Source organism: Channa argus, chromosome 21 (assembly GCF_033026475.1).
Source record: "Channa argus isolate prfri chromosome 21, Channa argus male v1.0, whole genome shotgun sequence".
Taxonomy (NCBI): Eukaryota; Metazoa; Chordata; class Actinopteri; order Anabantiformes; family Channidae; genus Channa; species Channa argus.
In genome coordinates, this window is record NC_090217.1 from 17,014,303 (window position 1) to 17,035,290 (window position 20,988).

Sequence of the window (20,988 nt, forward strand, 5' to 3'; positions counted from 1 at the left end):
TTTAAAAAAAAAAAAGAAAAGAAAAATACTCATTGTAACAGCCAGTGTGAGATTTCTATTGGTGTTCAGATAATTCCACATTATTATTACTTGAGTGCTGTTACAGCAGATTTGCCAATGGTCCTACTAGAAGTGCTCGGTCCAAATTTCAGGTAATCTCACTTTCAGTTATACCTCAAAATGAAGTGGTTTGAAAATTCTGTCTGTAATTTAGTATAAAATAACAAAGTGACAAGATATGAGTTTTATTATCATAGTGAGCAGGAAAAAACAGGAAATATTGTAATGTACAGCTGCAGCCTGTGAATATTTATCTAGAATTTAAAATAGCATGGCTTCCAAAATTTTTAGCTTCCGTCTTTTCTTTGTGATTTCAGGAGTAGTAGAAAGTTGTAATAAACTTTCCTCTATCACTGCTTCTAACTAAAAAACAGTTCAGAGTATGACACCGACACAATTAGAGAATTGGCAGCAAGTGAAAAAAGAATCGGTGAAGTTGCTCTTTAATTGATAATCTGACTGCCTCCTGAAAATGTTTCTGGTTTAATTTTATAGCTAACTTTTTTTTTTTTTTTTTTTAAACAAATGATATGATTGAAGCTGGAGCATTTTTGACAATCACCTAAAAGCAGCTTTAGGCCAAGGTCACATGAAAAAAAAGATGAAAGGAAAACGCACACAACCACAAAACCCGTCCTACGTGTAACATTCATCCTTTAATTTGTCTTATTTCTGTAGATCCACCTGCTTTCAGCAGTGTCTTCGTCGTTAAGTTTAGTGCTAAATGGTACCAGTGGGGCTCTTACAGCCTCTGGCAGTTTCCTCACCGCTGACACGCACTAGTGGAAAATCACCAGGATTCTGAAAGTATCCTGAGGTCATCTATGAAAGTAAGTCTAGAACCGCCGAGCTGATCATCCTCTTCTTAGGCCCCTGGAAACCAAACGATAACACAAAGTGGTCTTTTTGCCAAATCCCCCTGACTCCTCCCGGCATGCAGAAGATATGTAACATAAAAACACCATATATGCTGGTGTTTAGGTACAAAGCAACTTTTCTGTGGGCACAGGAGAAGAAACGGCTACATTTTCTCACGCTCGTCACAAGAACAAATATATAATACACTGCTAGTGCATTTGAAATAATGAACAACAGCTAGATGTTGTTGATGTCAGGTGAGATTTGGAATCTCAATGGAACCATACCTGAATAAAAATAGGACAAGGAATCTGAGTCAAACTGCTCGACATAAGTCACACTTATACAAAAACTACTGTACAGGCACAACAGTGATTGACATTTCAAACATATCCACTTCCAAGGCCACTGTGTCTGATTTTAGTGTTTCTTCATCCTCAAAGTGTTTGATTTTTGATCATCATTTCTACTTTATACCATAGAGGTTTTGGCTGGACCTAAGCCAGCTCCCGTTGTAGTGTCCTCTTGCTCCTCCTCCTCCTCCTCCTCCTTTGTCCCCAGCGGTGTCTAGAGGTGGGTGTCCTCCACGTCAGGGATGTCCTCCTTCAGTAGGTTGTCGATAGGGACGATCCAGCTGTCATTGAACTCGCCGTTCAGCGCCGTCTTCTTCTCCTGCATCTCCGGCTGCACCTCCATCACCTCTAGCGTAGGGTTGTCGTGGTAACCATTCTCCACGGTATGCAGCTCCTCTGTCAGGTGTTGCTGCAGGGATGAAGAGGAGCCTTGAAAAACTACATGTTTTTGAGTGTGACTTTTTAAAATATATAAGCAAAATAGCTGGTGCCATTTTAAACGACTGAACTGTGGTTTTTAAAAGTGAATCGTGATTTGTTGAGAATCGAACTGTGTGATGTAACAGAATGAGAGGTGCTACACTCACTGAGCTGTTGGCTTTTAGATTTGATACTATTTATGTATTTAAACATTATTTTGTTTGCTTGTTGTTGTTTTTTTTAAACCTGAAAAGGCTCCAATTATTTCAAAGTTTCAAGTTTTTTCTTTCTTTTTTTTTTTTTTTGTTATTTCAGCTTATCCTGTGAGTTCAGTGTCGCCACAGCGGATCATTGTCCGCATGTTGATTTGGCACAGTTTTTACGCCGGATGCCCTTCCTGACGCAACCCTCCCCAATTTCTGCCAGGCTTGGACTGGCACTGCACAGCTGGGGAGGGGAATGGGCTGTTAGGGGTTCAGTGTCTTGCCCAGAGACACTTTGACATATAGCCAGGGCTCGAACCAATCACCCTGTGGTCGGTGCCCTCAACAACTGAGCTACAGCCGCCAGAGTACTGACTGTAATAAGTTAAAGAGACCAAAATTTCATTAGCTTCTCTTCATTGGCTTCCTGTAAAATCCAGAATTTTAAACACTCCACCTTTTAGATAGATACACTTCATTCATCCCAATGGGAAATTCACATTTCCCAGCGACACCCACAACTTGAGGTAATGGGACGTGCGATAAATACAACGACTTTAAGGAAGGTAAATGTAAAACGTCCTGTGCAAATCAGAGTATTTAAGATGCATTGTACAGTACAGAGAGGGATCCCCTGCCTCCCCAGGTTAATGAATAAGCTTCATTGTACTTTAAAAACCTGTGTATCATGTTATTCCATAAGAACATTTCAGTCTCAGGCTGCAGGTCAAATTGCGCCTCCCATAGTTTCCAAAGGTAGAATGGGTAGCAGATCCTTTAATGATCAAGCTTCTCTCCTGTGAAACCGGCTTCCAGCTCGAGATCGGGGGGCTTAAAACTAAGCTGAAACCTTCCTTTTTTGACTCGGAACCATCTCTTAGTTATGCTTCTTAGGGCTTAGGGCAGACACCCACCAAGACTACAGAAGTCATCTAGCAGATCCTTTCTATCTTTAAGTGACTTTCTTGTAAGTAGCACGCACCAGGGGCAACGTCAACATGTAGCCAGTAAGAACCAAATACCGCCCCCCCTTTCCGGCCCCAGTTCCACTCACCCTAACCAATGGAGGCAGATGGTTATCCACCCTGAGGCTGCTCTCTTGGAGGCTTCTTCCATTAAAGGCAGTTTTTACTCTCCACCTTCGCTTGATGTTTGCTTAAAGGGGGATTTGTTGGGTTTTCTCTATGATTCTGTGACGTCTTACTGTTACTGCGCAAAGGGCTTTGAGATGATGTCGCGTTTATGTGCTATGAATGAATTGTAGTGCACTACTACCTTCTGAAACAGCACCACTCTTAATCTTTGAATCTTTGAAACAATAACGGAAGTTTTAATGGAAGTAATACTTAATTACTGCAGTGTTGAGCACAAAGTCAAGCTGAGCTGATGGGAATGCCTTTACTTTTGCAGGTATTAAGAGCTAGGTGAAGAGGTCACCAAGGTTATTATGCTTCACTCATGTAGGAACATCTTTGAACCAAGTTTGGAGATAGAGTTCATTAATGCACCGACCTGGTTCTCGTTGTATGGTTTGCGGTGGTGGGAGGCACAGACAGCAAGGATGATGATCATGATGAGCAGAGCTCCACAGGAGGCGAGGATGGCTATCAAGGTTTTGTTATCATTTCCTTTCTTCAAGGGGGAAACACAAGAAAAACGACATCATTTCACATTGTAGCGTTGAGTCCAGCTGCAAAGTGGAAGTGTTCCCGTGAATTGAAAACAGCCCCCATTCTTAATTTCCCCCCACTTACCTTGGTGAGTTCTTCATAAAGTTCGGCCGCCAGGCTGTTTTTCACTGCAGAAGAAATGGGATTATATTTGTTTGCAGACGTTTTTTTTTTTTTCCAAGATTTGAACTGTAATGTTTGTAAAGGCAAGAAGGATCATTACCTTTGCCAGATATCTCCACTGAGTCAAACTGGATTTTGTCTTTGTCGTGTCTCCACATCAGGGTGCAGTTACCCTCTTGCACGTTTGCCAACAGCTTTCTGCAAACCTTCTCCATTTCACTCTCCTCCCCATTCTGAAAACACCATAATCACAGAGATGTAATTATTCCACTTTGCATGTTGCACTTTTAAATAAATGAAATTATTGGTGAGCGGAGAAGCCGGCGCCAGGCCCCCAACTCTGCTCTCAGAAAGTATGGACAGGAGACTAAGAGGTGACAGCTGAGGTCATATCTTCCTGCGCTGGGAGGATCATTTCTGCTCTACTCTGGAAGGTACAGTCAGACAGTTAGAGAGACGGAGGGGGTGAGTTCATGAAAGAGGTGTGGGAACGAAGGAAACTAGTGAAAGGCAGGAAGGGTTCGTGCTAAGACACTTTTTCCACCCAGTGACTGGAATCCTTTTTATAGTGGACTTCACTGTTTCCTGTGTGGTTGCTGGACATACAGAGTCTGGATGGTTCAGAGATCCACCCAGAGCCCCCACCTACAGCAGGAAGTCCTCCTTGTTTTTGGCAGTTGTTATTTTTGAACTTTATTTGTAATGTTGTGCTTTTATGTCACAGGCTAGTTAATAGATCATCAGCTGGATGTTGAATGAATCAAGAATAAATTACAGCCTTTGTTATGAAGTTGGCTCAGTGTGTGTGTTGTAATGGTATTTGGACAACGATAATAACTTGTTTTAGGATAAGTTAAAGGATAAGTTACAATAGAAAAAAAAAAAAAGCCTCAAAAAATAAATACTGTAACAAAATGACCAAGAAGATGGAAAATCATCAAAGTGTCCAAACAACAAACTAAGCAACAAAAAGATAAAAAAAACAAAACACAAAATGACCAACAAGAGACACAAAACAACTCAAAAGAAAGAGAAAAATTGAAAAAAAACAAAAAACAAGAGATTTATTGGCGACTTTATCCTTCAAGGAACTGTGTCTGATTTTGAGGCTCGCATGCCAGAAACGTCTTGTTAGGGATCAATTTGCAAAAATGAAAGTTGAACACAGACATCGCAGCCACACAAAAAGCAAATGACGGTGCCGCATTATAAAACCATCATCTCTTATTGTTCTTGTGCTTCCTGCAGCGTGTTGCACAATGATTGTAGATCTTTAAACTGAATGAACCTTTGGGAGTAATTGTCAGTGAAGAAAGGAGTGGATGGGTGTGGGTCTGCCTTCATCGACAAGACAATAGCTGAGGGCTGATTAGAGTTGCAGCAGGATTTGTCTTCCCTATCCGATGTATTATTTTGGTACACAGAAATACTCAGGTTACAAATATTTAAGTCCAAATAAATGCAAAATCTCACCTCATGACTGGTGTTTAGAGAAAACTGCAGGAAGAGAAGCAGAAAACAGGCATCAGGAAAAACATTAATGACCCATGTTGAAGTTGAGTAAAAGCTGTGTTTCTTTGTTGCCGACTTACATGCAAGGTCTTCATCGAAGCTTCTGTGGTGGAGGTTGTAGTGGTGGAGTGAGTGGAGGGAGTTGAGGTGGTGGTAAATCTAGTTTTGGTACCAGCAGCGGTAGTTACCATCGTTGATGCAGGGGGTATTATTGTGGTGGGGGGCCTTGTGGCGGCAGCGATGATGGTGGACTGAGTTGCCACAGTTGATGGTGAGGCCACTTTTGCTTTTGCTGTTGTTGCTGCTGCTGTTGCTGCTGCTGCTGTTGCTGCTGCTGCTGTTGCTGCTGCTGCTGCTGTTGCTGCTGCTGCTGCCGTTGCTGCTGCTGCTGTTGCTGCTGCTGCTGCTGTTGCTGCTGCTGCTGTTGCTGCTGCTGCTGTTGATGCTGCTGCTGCTGTTGTTGCTGCTGCTGCTGTTGTTCCTGTTGCTGTTGACGTGTTGTTTGTTCTCAGTGTAGTTGTAACTGTTAATGACACAGCAACAGCAAACGTGATGTTTATAAGTTACGATGCAGAACGTTCAGAGCGAACCACTGACAACTTTACACCATTTAATTTACTCTGTGCTTACAGCCCAGATTGGTGTAATTTAGCTGAAAAGCAATAAAAGCATGTTGATGTTGATCTCAGTGGGATAAAAATAAAGTGATGAAAGTCGAAGCACAGGGTCACAGTTTTTTTAAGTCTGTCTTTTTACATTAGTCCAGTGCCTGTATGAAGACTAAAAAATGTCCACAGTACTTATTCTGTACAAATGTGTATCTGAAGCTTATAGTTGTCAAACCAAGTGAATTGTTCACTCTGTGGTTTCATGTTGAGCTGCAGTGGAAGTAATGTAATAAAATGAGACTCCAACTTATTAAGATATTTACTGAATGTTGCTAATTTAAAGGTTAAATTATTCTATTACCTTTAGATAAACCCTTTAACACATCGTGCAGACTCAAATCAATCAACTTGGACTGAGTGTGGTGGATTCAGCTGGGAGCTTACCCATTTGAGTGAGGGGGGCATTATTTGGAATGCGCGCTGGTGTTGAGGAAGGGGATGTTGAGACCTTTAGCGTGTTGTCTGAAGTTTGAAGCGGGTTGCTGCCACCACTGGAGGATGCCGTCGGGCTGCTGCTCGGGGCATTTGTTGCATTTGGAATCTTGCCATTTGGGAGGCTGGTGACTGAGGCAGTAGTTGGCTCAGTGGTGTTGGTAACAGGGGGCAATTGAGAGCTTGTACTAGCAGTGGTTGGAGTTGGATTGGTTGTTGTGGTGGTGTCTGATGCCGGCTGGCTCATGGCTGGGGTGGCTGCACTGGTTGTCTTAAGAGCAGTCGTCGATGTGGCTGAAGTAGAAAACGTGTTTGTTGTGGGTTGTACGGAAATAGCAACAGTGCTCGTGGTACCAGTTGAATTGGCGCCTGTGCTGGACTGAGGAACAGTAGCTGACTCAGTCTTAGATGAAGTGGTGGCACTAGATAAAGCTGCCTCCTGTGAACAGATGCAATGAAGTAGGAAGCCTATGAAGAGAGAGAAAACATTACCAAACACACATTTTTAAATGGACGACATGAAAACCAACCAATCAGCTCATTTTTCACTCAAGTTCAGTGAGTTCCGTAAAACAACCAAAGGGAATATTTTATTCTAAATATCAGAAAACCACGGCAGATTTCGTCAAATGCGGAGCAACTTCCAGTGCATCCAGTGCTCCCTCTGTTTTTTACTGTTGATGACCTCTCGTGACTCATGTGTGTGTGTGCGTGTATGTGTGTGTGTGTGTGTGCTGAGGAATGCAGGGGTGAAGTAAAAACAGTCTTGGTGCTGATAGCAGCAGGATCAGCGAGTGCTGTCGCCCGCTAAGAAACAGATGCGTCACGGTAATAGGACAGGTCAGAGGTGGTCCCTCCCTGGTCTGGACGAGCGTGATGGACATCTCGGTGGGTGGCAAAAGGACAAATACACTTAGGAGAAACACACCGGCAGCTCATTTTAATTAAGAGGAAATACTTGATCGGTGCAGTGAAGGCGACGCTGCAACAGCCGTTTGAATCCTTCTCATCTCTCCCATCTAATAACCCACATGACCTGAACACACAAACACTCATATTTTGATTTATTTGAAAGAACAGTGTGTTTACATTAGTTGCTGTATAAATGGGGGAACCCTAAACTCAGGAAGTCAAGTCTCTCCCCAACATCATTTCTTTGATACAAAATGTTCCTCTTTTATGTTTAAATGTATGTATATTTATATCTTTATGTATTTTGACTCTCTTGAGTCTTGAATTTAAAAACGTGTGGTATCAGGCTGCAACTTAAAAAAAAGTGAAAAAAAGGTGAAAGTGGTTCTGAAAACCTTCTATATGCAACCTATAATAAATATTTTCAATCTTTTTTAAGAATGTCTCACAATAAAAGGTGACCTCATGAACAAAGAAACAGGATTTACCGTCATTTTTTTACCTTCTTTAGTACAAAATGATGTCTTTTGTCAAGTGTCTTCCACAGGAAATAGGAACTTTCACAACTAAAATACTCGTTAGACATCCACTTTTAATAAACCTTATTGAACCACACCAAAAACCTTATATGAGTTTTAGATGGACGTATCCTTTGAAACCTCTAGCTGAGCCCTCAGAAACAGTTCATCTATCACAATGAACATTATGTCAATTGTTTGGTTTTGCCAAAGTCAACATCTTATGGCTTGACAAAGTCACACCGAAAATGAAAATTGAAAATGTGTTTAAACAGCTGCCGACATGACGTTCAGCGTATTTCATTCCTTATCTAAAGGAAACTCTGAGCCACCTACAAGTTCCAAAACAGATTTTGAAATAACAGCATCGATTGCGGATGAAGTATCTGGGACTTGTAATGCCCCTCTTCTCCAGCACCTTTATGACGGTCTGAGGAAGACTTACATAACCCAGATCTGATTCTGGATCACAGAGTGGGAGTTCATGTGAAAGCACAAAAGAATCCGGGGGGGGGCAGCAGGGTGGATAAGGTCATTGTTTTCTGGTGGCAGCGTCGGGTGAGGATTGTTTACAGGACACTGAAAACACGCCTTGGTTATGGGTGTGGATCTTATTGTGGTTATTGTATGTAGCATCCTGTCCTGCTCACTATAAATAGAACCACAGAAGAAGCAGGAAGCTTGTTACTCCAGATTGACTTCTTTAAAATTAAGTGGTTTCAGAGTTGCGGGAAACTCAACTGGCCCCATCGTATCTTTTTGGTTCGTAGGTGAAGCGTTGGGACCAATTTGCGCCACCTCATGTCCAAAGAAAACGAATCCGCACAGGACTTTACAGCAGTGTCCAAAAGCAGAATCTGACCTGACATTTGACTTCTGTTTTACGGCTAAAACATTTTCTGCAATCGTCTTTATGTTTATTGAGGGCGACAAAAGCCTTTTTCTGTATCCAAAGCTGCCATCCAGTCCCAACCCCTACTTTCAGTGGCAGAACCTGGTTTGTCTTCCGTTGTTGAACGACAGCTAATAAAATGACAAACAATACAAAGCAATAACTGTACAGCTACTATTTTTAACTGTGCCCCCAAATCTCCTCCTCTCTCTGTTCTACTTATATCATCAACATCATCAGTAAAATTAAATAAAAGCTCAAAGGTCAGTTGACATTCAATTATCCTCCTGTTGCTGAACACTTTTCAGTACTGTAGTATTATTTGCTCTTGATAAAATAAAATAACGTCATAATAATTATTATACACAACAAGCAAACAAAGTTAATTGAGTGTGTGTTAACCACTGATACCAATGACACATTCTGAAGCTTTTAGTGATTTACATATTTATTAAAATCCTACTGTTGTCATCAATGTCATCGATGTAATCTGAGGGGCCACGAGGGGCCTGATCTCATATCTCCGAAAGGCCCCAATGTCTAAATATTGAAATACTTAATAGTGACAGGTAAAAGTAAAAATCTAGTCTAGTTAAAGTTATATATTTGCAATGTCTACATGTCACATCATCAACACACTGCAAAGTGGACAAAATGACAAGCACCTGGCTGTTTGGGATCTAGTGCAGCTGGATTGTTCAAACCTTGAAAATAAACCTAAGAAAAGCCCAAAGTCTTGCAGCATTGCTGTATTAGCAATGCATTTATATTGTCCCATTACTGTCTGTGCTTGGCAGCGGTTACACTCTGCCGGGGATTCTGACTGTAACTGTGGACTGATGTGCAGCTGAGCGTGAACGTGCACCGTGCGAGCCAATGAACGCAAGTAAATAAATGTAGCTGCAGGACAAAGCTGCTGCGTTAATTTGGTGACAGTTCATACAAAGGCTCCTCTGGCTCCACGTGCAGCTAAGTAAGCATGGGCTGCTCCCTCACTGCATTGCCCCCCCCCCCCCCCCCCCCCTGCAGCCGAGGCCTTTAAGGGCTCAACTAGCCCCCATCGCTGTCCTATTGAGGGAGGTAATTGAGCTCTCTGTGGGACTGAGGGGTGGTAGTTAGGGGCAGGAGGGGAGGACAGAAGAGGCTGGAGACTTTAAACTCCAGTGAAGGGAGGTAAGAAACTGTAAATGGAATAAAAGGGGGGGGGGGGCTGACAGGACAGAAAGTGGGGAGGGGGTTTGGAACGCTGTAAATCTAACGGCCACATGGGAATAAGTGACCACACACACACGCGCACATGTAAACACAGAATTACACATGCACCTTTGTGCACATTATCCACAAACAACATGGCCCATATCCATGGAAACCAGACTGGCATGTGTGTTTCTGGGAGCGGAACGAAAAGTTCAATGTTAAAGATCCATCAGCGTCTTGTTATACTCACACACACACACACACACACACACACACACACACACACACACACACACACACACACACACACACACACACACACACACACACACGAGTGTATCTATACTTGTCAGGACACTGATTTTCTTTTTGCAGCTCATTTCTGTATTTGTGCACAGAAATATATATTTGTATTTGCAAATGTATTTGCATTTGTTTTTCTAAATGTTACGCCCGTGTTGTTTGTATTACTTCGTGATTTCTTTACTTTTTACACTCCAGCACGCGCTGCACAGCCCTTCAGCTACTTCACTTATCAACTACCAACTAATCCAAAAAACACACTTATCGACACGGATGGAGCCAGAGGGGAGGGGTGGGGGGGGGGGGGGGGGGGGGGGACCTAAGGTGAAGTCATATATTTAGTCATTTAGACATTTTCTAACAGGTGCAACCAGGCACATTATCCCCGCAAAGGGTGGATTTTTACCTTTTTCCAAATGTTTTTTTAATCATTTGTTAACGACTGTTTTGTCGTATTCGCCAGTTTTGGCACTTAACAAACACTTTATATAGAGTTTATTGTTTCCACATTCGTCAAATGCAGAGCAACATCCGGTGTTGATGATCTCTGCTGACTCTGTACAAAATGGTTTTTAAATTTGACTTTAAACTTTAAAAGACCATTTTCTAAATGTGCCTCAGTATTTCGAGCATTGCACCTCAATCTGTGGCCAAAGAAATTCAAGCTCTGCCCCTGTTTTTTAAGCAGAAATAATAAGTGTTCTCCGGTCGAGCAGGTCTGTTTGTCACAGAACGTGTTGACAGCACCTTTCAACATTAAGATTTTGGCTCATATTTCTATAAAAAAAAAATGTGGAAAAACATGAACATATTATTACAGTGCATTGAGCTCTTGGGACCAACGTTGGAGGCACTGCAGAAAAAATGTTGTTGTGATTGAATTCTTCACAACTATCTGACTGTATGTAAATGAATTCCACTTGCACATTAATAGCAAGTTGCTATAAAAATGCCAGTAAACATATTAAGCTGGATATGTTTGTATCTGTCTAAACAGGGGCAACAAAACTAAATCCAAAAGGTAAGTGATGTGTTTGTACCCTGTGTGTAGCTACACTTTACTCACAGTTAACTTGAGCCATTTTCTGTTTTCCCAAAGTTGAGGAGTAAGGACGGGGATGGGGGGCGGCATAAAGTGATGAGGTGGATGGAAAGACTGCTGAGAAAGTAAGGACGGAAAGCTGAAGGGAGGAGAGTTTTTGAGGAGGCTCTGTGCGAGGGAGAGGCGAGTGAAAGTCCCTGACGGTACCAGCCACGAGCCTGATTAATGGACACCTGGGTGTGCAGTGTGGCATGCTGGGTAGAACGAGGGAGTGAGGGGTTACAAGCGAGGTGGAGGAGAATGACTCTTTATCTGCAGCAGCTGACATGATGAAACGCTCGGCTTTACTGAAAGCAGAGGCTCCACATGGCGGCAACGGCCTGGCTTTTAAAAACAACCTCCACTGCATCAGGATGGAGCAAGTGGTGTTACACTAACAGCTGCTTTAAAACTCTCTGCGTCTCAGAGGATTGAATGACACTTGTGTGGTCATAACACTGCACCAACAGTATCATGTTCAAATCTAACTTAAAGCTGCCAACGTTCAACTTCTGGAAATCAAGCCAGTGCTGCCACGACACTCGAAATCATTCCAGTCTGCTCTGCACAGACCTATTTCACATATGAAATTACAACAAACATGAAGCTTCAAAGTCAAGCAGCTGCCAGTCGGTTCAATGCGTCAGAGTGATAGAAGCCATCGCTTCACATGTAGATAAGTTATGGAGCACACGTCTATAAAAACTGATACCGGGAAAAAGTTTGATGCTCGCAATTCCTGTCACTGCTCTAAACAGCTCAGACCATAATCTTTTGTCTGTTTAATTAAAATGTTTAATCATCAAAGCAAACATGGCTCCTGTTTAAGAATTTCTGCTAGAACCGATCGATTGCACACATTCTAGCCCGTCCAGCTGGAAAGGCTCCCTGTGTCTGAGTAGGAAAAGGTGGCTTGAGGTCGTCTCCTGTCACCACACCCTCCTTGGGAACCGGGCTGTGGACAACAAGTTCTTTTTCCCATGTATTGTTTTCCATTCTGCGTGCGGTGGTCAGTGCAGTCACACGGCCGAGCGCGCTCCAGCTGTCAGACATGGGCCTGGAACCCCAACTGGCTGTTATCTTGTAGGAAGTGGGAAGACTCGTGAACCCACAAATGCACAAGGAAGACGGACTGTGACGGGGTTAGGAAGTCCTGGAGAGGGCTGATAACCCAGGATGCTGCCTCATTCCTACAATCTAAACCCACAGTGTTTTTTTTTTTTTTTTTGTTTTTTTTTTTGATGACATTTGATGAAACAGTTCGAAAGTTCAACTGAAGTATTCAGATGATGTTTAAACAATATGGTCGTCCGCGCTCGTAACTTGCCGTCACATTTTCATCTTTCCGGTAGCGGCTGCTGTCAGAATGTTACTGTTGAAGTGAAAATGCATTTTCCCAACAAGCTGATACACGTAGTCTAAGACATGTAGGTTTTTTTCGAGTTGCAGAAAGCACAAGACCAGTTTGTCAGTGGGAAATTAATACTGATATGTATTAATCATTGTGTAGTATTCGCCCTAAAAAAACCTTTTATACTTGACACTGAAAATGTGGCAACTGAGCTTTCAGGGTGTGTATTTGAGAATCACAAGAAACCATTTTCAGAAAGAGCGGAAACAGGGGGAAGCGGCTCAGTATCAGAAGATAAATGAAATATTGACTTGGTTCCTTGTGATCATGCGAATCGAGAGCATCTCTTTTCCCACTCACTGCATCAAGATGAATGCAAACTGGAAACAAGCGGCTTCTCATTTACATCCACTGTCACTTCGCAGCCGAAAACCACTCAATGCAGCTTAGAAAGGTGCCACGCTTTCTGTTTTTAGAGAAAGTGCTGACACTGTCGGACGGAGATTGTTTGGAGGATGCGTCACAAATGTTTGTCACTCCCTCACAAAAATAAAAGCTTCCCATCTGAGTCAACTACTGTAGTGGTGAGAGTGGAGCAGGTGCATAATTAAAGGAAAACACTTTCCTCGCCTCTGAGCTGGGGAGGCCAGGGGCACACTTCATTATTCAGCCTCCTCCTCTCTGGATGTGTGTGTGTGTGTGTGTGTGTGTGTGTGTATTAAGAAAGGCAGTGGGGGCCTTGGGGAGCTCTTAATTGTGGGATGGTGGGGGGTGGAAGGGCAGATGTTTCAGTTCTGAATCTGCTCAAAGTGTGCAAAAAGAAGCACAAAGAACATTCGAAGCATTATGTACAAACTCGAGGAAATTATAAATACTCAAGCTGTGAACTAAGAGTGTGCACGTTAGAGCCGCTACTTCCTTTAATGTAGATGAATTAGATCATTGGTGGTTACAAAGACGATCAGGGGAACCACAAAAAAATTTATTTGAGTTGTGACTTTTTCTCAAATATCTGACTGCAAGTTTTTTAAGTATTGTTGTAAGTAGAAGATGTAATTATTATTATTATTATTATTATATAACTAAAATACTTAAACTTATGTACAGTTTTGAAGTAATTATACGGTTACTTTGCATATTAGGATTTTATGTTCATGTAAAATAGCCTACAACACATTGTTCTTGATCAAACTAACAGTCTAAGCATTATAAAATCTAAAACGTTTGCATACTTTGATACTTTAAAAACTTACTGTGAGTAGAATTTTTGCATAAAAAACTTTTTACATTATTGTGTTAGTATTCAAACCTCTTCCGCTACATAATGAGTACTTTTGCTTTTGTTATGTTAGTTAGTTACTTTGAATTGGATAACATTTTAAACACTTTTTAAAAACCTTTTTTTTCCACTTTTACTGAAGTAAAACTCTGTATTCTGAGCACCTGTTGCTTCTCTCTCGCCATATTCGCCCTGCATCTTTGCAGCAGGGATGCTGCACTCACACACACGGGCTCCTTCACTTCCAACCAAGACACCGAACTTAGAGACGAGAGAGAGAGAGGAACTCGCAGAAGCATCTCAGGTGTGCACAAGGATTAGTGAAAAGAAACTCAACTCACTGAGGGAAAGCAGCGTCCACGTGATCCTCATGGTTGCTGTCGGCCCGTTGCTGCACATTTCTCCTCTCAGATGCATTTATCCTTCATCCAGCGCTGTGCTACAATCCCTCACTTTTGTGCTGGGAAGATGCTGCTGGCTTGCTGACTGACGCAGACCTGACACGCTTTTCTCCTTGGATTTGTGTCTGAGGCAAACGTATTGTTAGCAGTTTTCTTCCTCCTTTAAAATGAAAGCCAGGAATGCTTTTGTGTGTCTCTGCTGCTTCTGTCTCTTCTCTCTAGGCAGAGTTGGGGATTTGGGGGAAGAGTATTTGTGCGGTCTCCTTGGCTGCACCAAGAGTCTCTCTACCCCCCTTTCTCCGTCTCTCTCTCCCACAGTGGCTTGGTGTTTGATTGTGCTCAGTCAGTCCACTCTCCTGCCATGTGTTCAGCTGTTAGCAGCCAGTGTGGAGCAGATCAGGAGGACTGCCCATTCCCCTGAACTGGCCGAGCCTTCCTTATCATGAGAAAGCAGGGGCAGAGCCAGTCTGGTCCAACCCCGCAGCCCTGGACTCGCTGCTGCCAGGACGATTTCAATAAACAAAGGAAGCCGTGAGAATGTATGTTTCATTGATTTTGATTCTTTACTAAAATGGCCCATGACTCAAGGACACGTCATGGCTGATGCTGTTTGATCAGAGGAACGGAGCTTTGACACAGTCTCCGTGTCTTCATGGTCCAATTTTTGCAACCTTTTTACAAATTTGCCCTGGACTTTTACTTACTTACAGAAAAAAACCCCAATCACAAAGATAAAAGAGAGAGATCCACTTACAACAAAAGGAAAAGAGAAGAAGTAGAGAAGAAATATCAGATTACTGACATGAGGAAAAAAAGGAGTTCAGTCGGTTTGATTTGATCTTCTAGTAGGTTTTAGTAGGTTCTTATCGTGCCTGATGGTGGAGGCCTGGTAGCTCAGTGGTAGAGAATTGAGTTGGGATGCAAAAGGCCACGGGTTGGAATCCCTCCCCACTAGTTGTGGCCCCACTTGGGTCCTGAGCCCAGGCAAAACGGAAGGGTTGCGGCAGGAAGGGTATAAACTCGTGCCAAATTAACATGTGGAACACGTTCCGCTGTGGCGACCCCCGAAGGGACAAGTCGAAGGCCGCTGATTCTATCACGAACGCAGACCTACAGTCTTAGGTTTAGGCACAAAGAATCAGGGACACGTTGAGGAAGAAATCATGAAATACTGAAGTACAAACACTTCAGCTGGAAGTGGAGAACAACCTGCCATCACCCACTTGAAAGTCCTCTTCTGTCACACGCCCCCATCTACCCGACCACATCACACCACAAGCTTTCAGTGTCTTTAAAACTCTTCTGCTACTTCTCTGTTACAACTGCTGTTACATGTCGCCTGTGTGTCGTGGTTGGAAGGAAAAGGCAAACTACCTAAGTAATAGTAATAAGTAATTTGGACAACATTTGTACAATAGCTTATTATTATATCAAGTGCTTGATATCAAGTGCTTTCCACAGCAAGGCCTCAGGACACTAAACTCAAGTTGCCCCTCCTGTCTGAAATCACTCCCCTCGTGACTTTTACTTCTTACTATCTGTATTTGTATTCAAATTACCACTGCAGTTAAACTTTCCAGGGTAGTTACAAGTTTTTTGTGAAATTGTTGGCGATATCTGACCAATCGGCTACTTTCAGCACTACAGGCACCAGTTCAGTTCCTGAACGGCCTGGGCCTACTATGGCCTGGAACTTAATTTCGACCCTGGTTGCTCCGGTGGAAGTGGTAGGTGGAGAAAATAAGTTCCAAAGTACGTTCTTCAGGGTTTCAAGCCCTGGAGAAAAAATATTGTGGTTGAAACACGGCTTATGTTTGCTTCTCTCTGTTGCTCTATGGCATCTGGGTCTGCTCCAGGGTCTCCTCCCCATTCCACATTTCAGGAAAAAACTTCTTAGGGGCATCCTGTTATCCCAAACACCTTAACTGACTCCTTTTGGAAAGGAACTTTTGCATTCTGCATGTACTCGAACATATGGGGGTTTCATTTAAAGACATTAAGATATGTTTTTGTATAAAATATGAGTCACATTGGCAGTGTTGCATTTATCAACTCAGTATTTATTAAAGAGAATAAAACAGGTAACTAAAGTTGACCATAAGCAAATTACTACACTACAAGTTCTTCAATGCAAAGGAGGAAAAATACATGTTTTCTCTGTTTTATTTGTCTTTTCCTTCAGTTTCTTGCTTTTCTTTGTTGATTTCTTTTTTGGTTAAATATGACTTTATGATACAATCAGCTCAGTGATGCACAGCTCAGCACAGCACATTACCGAAATTTGGGAGGTTTTCACGTTAGGGCCTCTGCGACCTGCAAGTTGCCCACAACACCCTTCTCAGTTTAGCACACACAGAACATGTATCGAGGGAGAAGTATGAGTTTGCCTTCCTAAGTTCCTAATTCTTTCCTAAGGCTCAGTTTAAAAAAAAAAGGTTCAAAATTCTGCAACAAAATGTTAGAATTATTAATGGAAATTGGAATTTGGTTGAAAGCTGAATGGCTTAACAGTGACGTTCATTGTGATGGTTGCATCGATGGAGCTTGATGACTAGATGTGCTATAATTAGGTGGTCAAAGCTGAACAGAGCTGAAGTTGTTTCACCTGTGGAGAAGGTCAAGGACTCATCTGGGTTGTGTTTAGGTCCAAGCACTGAAGGTATGGCTGCATACCTTCAGTCGTAAATTCCTGCAGCTGGTCAGTGCAACGGAATCTCAGTTTTAGACACAGACAGAGAGACATCAAGCTTCCTTTACCCCTATGTGACCTGGATGATGCATCTCATAAGCCGGGTCCTCGACTGACAGGGTGTGTGTCCACATCCGTGCCTCAGCAAAGTGAGGTAACTGAGAAAATGGCAGATGGAGGAACAGAGAGGGGGAAAGATGTGTCATAGAGCTTCCTGAATGTGACGGGCTTTATTCCTCCTGTCACTGGTCTCCTAGGAAGGACGTCCTTCGTCCACTTTGATGTTAACTTTAGCCCCTGAGAGACTGCTGATCACCACAACTTGTGTCTTGTTGGCACTTCTTGCACTTCTGGCACTTGTTGACCTGTTTTACTCTAAAATTGACGTTTATTCCAAAGCCGAGCTCAGCTGCAACTTTTGACAGTGTGGAAAAGTTTATTTGCTGTGCACTTTTAGAAGAAGGTTTGCTATGTATACGTGAATATTTATCAATTTCCATTTTTCCTGAATGCATGAGAAAACAAATGCTGTGCATCTATTTTCTTTTTTATGTAAAATTGAATTAAAAAGAAAATGTGATCATTCAGAAATTAAACAATTGTAACTCTGAAAACCAATATTTGCACTATGTCCAGAACGGGTTCACATTTTGTTATGTTACGGCCTTATTCCAAAATTGATCAAGTTCATTATTTTCCCCCAAATTCTACATAATGACAATGTTAAAGAAGTTAGTTTGAAATCTTTGCAAATTTATTAAAAATAGATCAACAGTTTTCGGCTTGACCCTCCAGGGGTCGCCACAGCAGAACATGGCGTGTGTTTTTACGCCAGATGCAGATTCCTGCCGCAACAGTCCCATTTTTTTTGTCCGGGCTTAGGACCGGCACCAACGTTGCCCTTTTGTTGGCTGGGTGAGGCCACACCTGGTAGCGTGGGATTTGAACCTGCTGCCTCCTGCATCCCAAGCCAATGTTCTCCCACTGAGCCAACAGGCCCCGTTTGCAAATTTATTAAAAATAAAAACCATAAACGTCCTTCAAGTTGTCATACCGGGGTATTGTTTGTTCTACTGGAGGCCGGACTTATGCCAGAAATATGCTGTTGAATGGTTCCGAGATTTTTAGGCCCAAATGCTATAAATTCAGTTTTGTCTGAGTTTAAAATTAAGAAAATTGTGGGACATCCAGGCCTTTATATAGTGTAGGCAGGCTTGAAGCTTGATTAACTGATTTTTTTAAATCTGGTTCCATAGATAGATATAGCTGAGTATCATCAGCATAACAATGGAAATTTATGGAGTGTTCTAATGTTGTTATGTAAAGTAGACATGTATAAAGTAAAAAAAAAAACTGTAGATGCTGGAAATTCAGTGTAATTACTTTGCAAGATGAAATCTAAAACATTACTGAAATAACTTTACAAAACACCCCGGAGTTTTAGGTTTGCCTGACTTTATTTTATAACTTTTTCAGAAACAGCAGATGGCTCCTCGGGCGCTAAACTTAAAACACTATCAATATGAATAATACTCAACTTTACATCAGCAGTGGACGGTTCACATGTGACGAATGAGTCTTCACCCCAGCCCAGCCTGAGTCTGCGTGTGTGTGCGGGGTGTGTGCACTGTTTGTGCAGTGCTGGCAACCGGCCGTGCCCTCCCATGTCCGGCGTTTGAAATTCCTCATCCGTGAGCTCAGCCACTTGGTGCTGGCCAGCGCTCTGGTGGTTTTGTGCGCTTTGTGGGCTCCGGGCAGTCCGGGCTTCCTCTCTCACTTCATTAGCCCACTACAATCGAGCGGGCATGTTAGGAATGTGAGCGTGGATTCTTTCCCGTACCCACAAACTCCCCAACAGCAACCTCCTCGCCACCTTCTGCATCTCCTTCAAACAGCCTCACGCTGTCCTCTCACACACACATACTCCTCAACATCTCTCACAGCCCCCCCCTCACATCTCCTCTCCCCCTCACGGCTCTACATCTCACCAGACTCAAAACCTCCCATCTCACTGCCTCTCACTACTTTTCCCTCAGGTTATTACGAAGCTTCCTGAAATTCTCCTGAGACACGGTACCAAGCGCAGGAAGAAAATATTTCAGTCCTCTCCGTGATTTATTGCAGCCTTTGTATCAGCTCAGAAGATTTCTGTTCTGTTTGTGCAGATCTGAATGATAATTGTGACATCTGTAAAGCTCAGTTCATCTTTTGTGCTTTAGTAATGTTCTCTGAGTAAAGGTCACATGAGCACATTAGTCATAGTTTATCATTAAATAAACTGAGTGAGGAAATGTTTTGCACTGGAAATAATTAAGAAATCTCCCAATTATCACGCCAACATGTCACAAAAAAATACAAACGACATTATCGTTACCACACTAATGAAAACATTCACACAATGTTAATTCAGTGTTTTTGTCATTAAAAGCTTCTTTTCTATCTGTTGTGCATAAGTCCATATTAGTGCTTGTCGAACAATTTTTCGGAATGCGGCGTTTCAAAACCCCAGTGTTGTTCTCTTTATTGTATATTTCAGCCTTTGCCGTGTGCCAGAAGACCACAATGACCACAGAAGAGGGTTTCCTAGGTTACGTCTGGCCAGCCAAGAGTTGCCGCACCACCCCGGCATGAGATGTTGGTCTTAGGTCACAGCAAGGCAGAGAGAAATCGGCAATTCTGTCAACTGAATTCTCAGACATGCTGTTCCCCTTCCCGGGATTGATCTAATAAAATGATGCTTTGATTTTCGACAAAACCTTCAACAAAACCTTCCAATCAATGGTGGGCTTTCCCAGGGCTTTGGTGGGTTTCTTCCCTCTAACACTGGGGGACCTGCTACTGGGTTTACTGTGTCTACACACCACTTCACTGCTCTGTATTAAATGTGCCGAACCAGTGAAAAGGGTCAGGAACACCGGTCAAGTTCAGGTAAAAGTCTAGTTAATGTCGATGTCTCTTTGTTCCTACTCGTACTCCATGTCATTAAGTACACGTAGAAGTACACGAAGACAGTATTTGGACATCCCTTGTCACAAAAACTCTGGGTTATTGGAATTCATCTCTTAGAATATTAGAATCACAAATGTTTTCTAGAAATACGTTTGAACCAAAGTGGACAATTGAGAAACTGGATGTACCCTTTTAGAACATTTACTCCAATTTGAGTCTCACATATTTGGTATCTCTGGAATCCTAGGAATCTCCAACAGAGCTTAAACAGGCAAACTGTGAGGCTGTGCTGCTTTACTCCTATGGCTGATTTAAAGCTCCTTTATACCTGCCAAAAATATTTACATTTAAATTATGAGACAAAGACAATGATGCCATAGTTGGATGTGACGTTTTACTCTAATCTGTTCCTAGATGGTTTAGCTGCAGGGATAACTGAAAATCTGTGATTGAAAAAAAAAATGTTTTCCATTGTTTCTCTCTGTGTTTTTTGCACATCGAGTCCTGTGGAATGAGACCTGTAATGAGATAGGATGCAGAACACTCCACAGCTTGTTATCTCAGAAGCCTGGTACCAAGTGGATTTGCATCAGGAGCTGTAAGTACGGTTTGTGTGTGTTTCAGAAATACAAAGAGGCCTTGGCAAAGATCCGATGACAGGTGGTTCTGCTCTGAGCCAATGCTGCTTTCCTCTGCTTCAACTGTGAAAAACTTTGTTGTTGACCCCCCCTTTCCACCACACAACCATCTTCTCCTCAGAATGGACAGGGAGGACCCCAGGTCAAAAGTTAAAGGGAGGAAGGAGGTGACGTAGGACAAGCTAAGAAGGGAGTGGAAGGTTGGAGGATGGTGTGCGTGTGACCTGGAGGAACATTCTCCAGACACAAACCCTGAGAGGAAGATACTGGGCCGAGGAGCCCCCCCGAGAGGAATCTGTAACAGCAGGGGGTCAGGCTGACAGACAGATACCTCTATCTGACTGTGATAGGAAGCACAGAGAACACACTTATCTGGAGGTGCTTATTATATGGTTTCATGTCTGACTGACACCACTGTTAGCTGTTGCTGAGATCCACAGCAGACACAAACTGCAGCACAATCAGGCTCTTTGGGGAAA

General features: G+C 42.6%; 1 protein-coding gene across 1 annotated transcript; it reads right to left on the reverse strand.

Annotated features, from left to right (window-relative positions):
* Nucleotides 1–16: 16 nt before the first annotated feature.
* podxl (podocalyxin-like) lies at nucleotides 17–14,655 on the reverse strand. The gene is made up of 8 exons (XM_067491043.1): nucleotides 14,174–14,655; nucleotides 6,252–6,767; nucleotides 5,280–5,722; nucleotides 5,161–5,184; nucleotides 3,788–3,920; nucleotides 3,649–3,692; nucleotides 3,407–3,526; nucleotides 17–1,680 (listed from the first exon to the last, which is right to left on the reverse strand). The coding sequence occupies exons 1-8, from the start codon at nucleotides 14,247–14,249 to the stop codon at nucleotides 1,486–1,488; spliced, it is 1,551 nt and encodes a 516-aa protein (XP_067347144.1). The 5' UTR covers nucleotides 14,250–14,655; the 3' UTR covers nucleotides 17–1,485.
* Nucleotides 14,656–20,988: the final 6,333 nt, after the last annotated feature.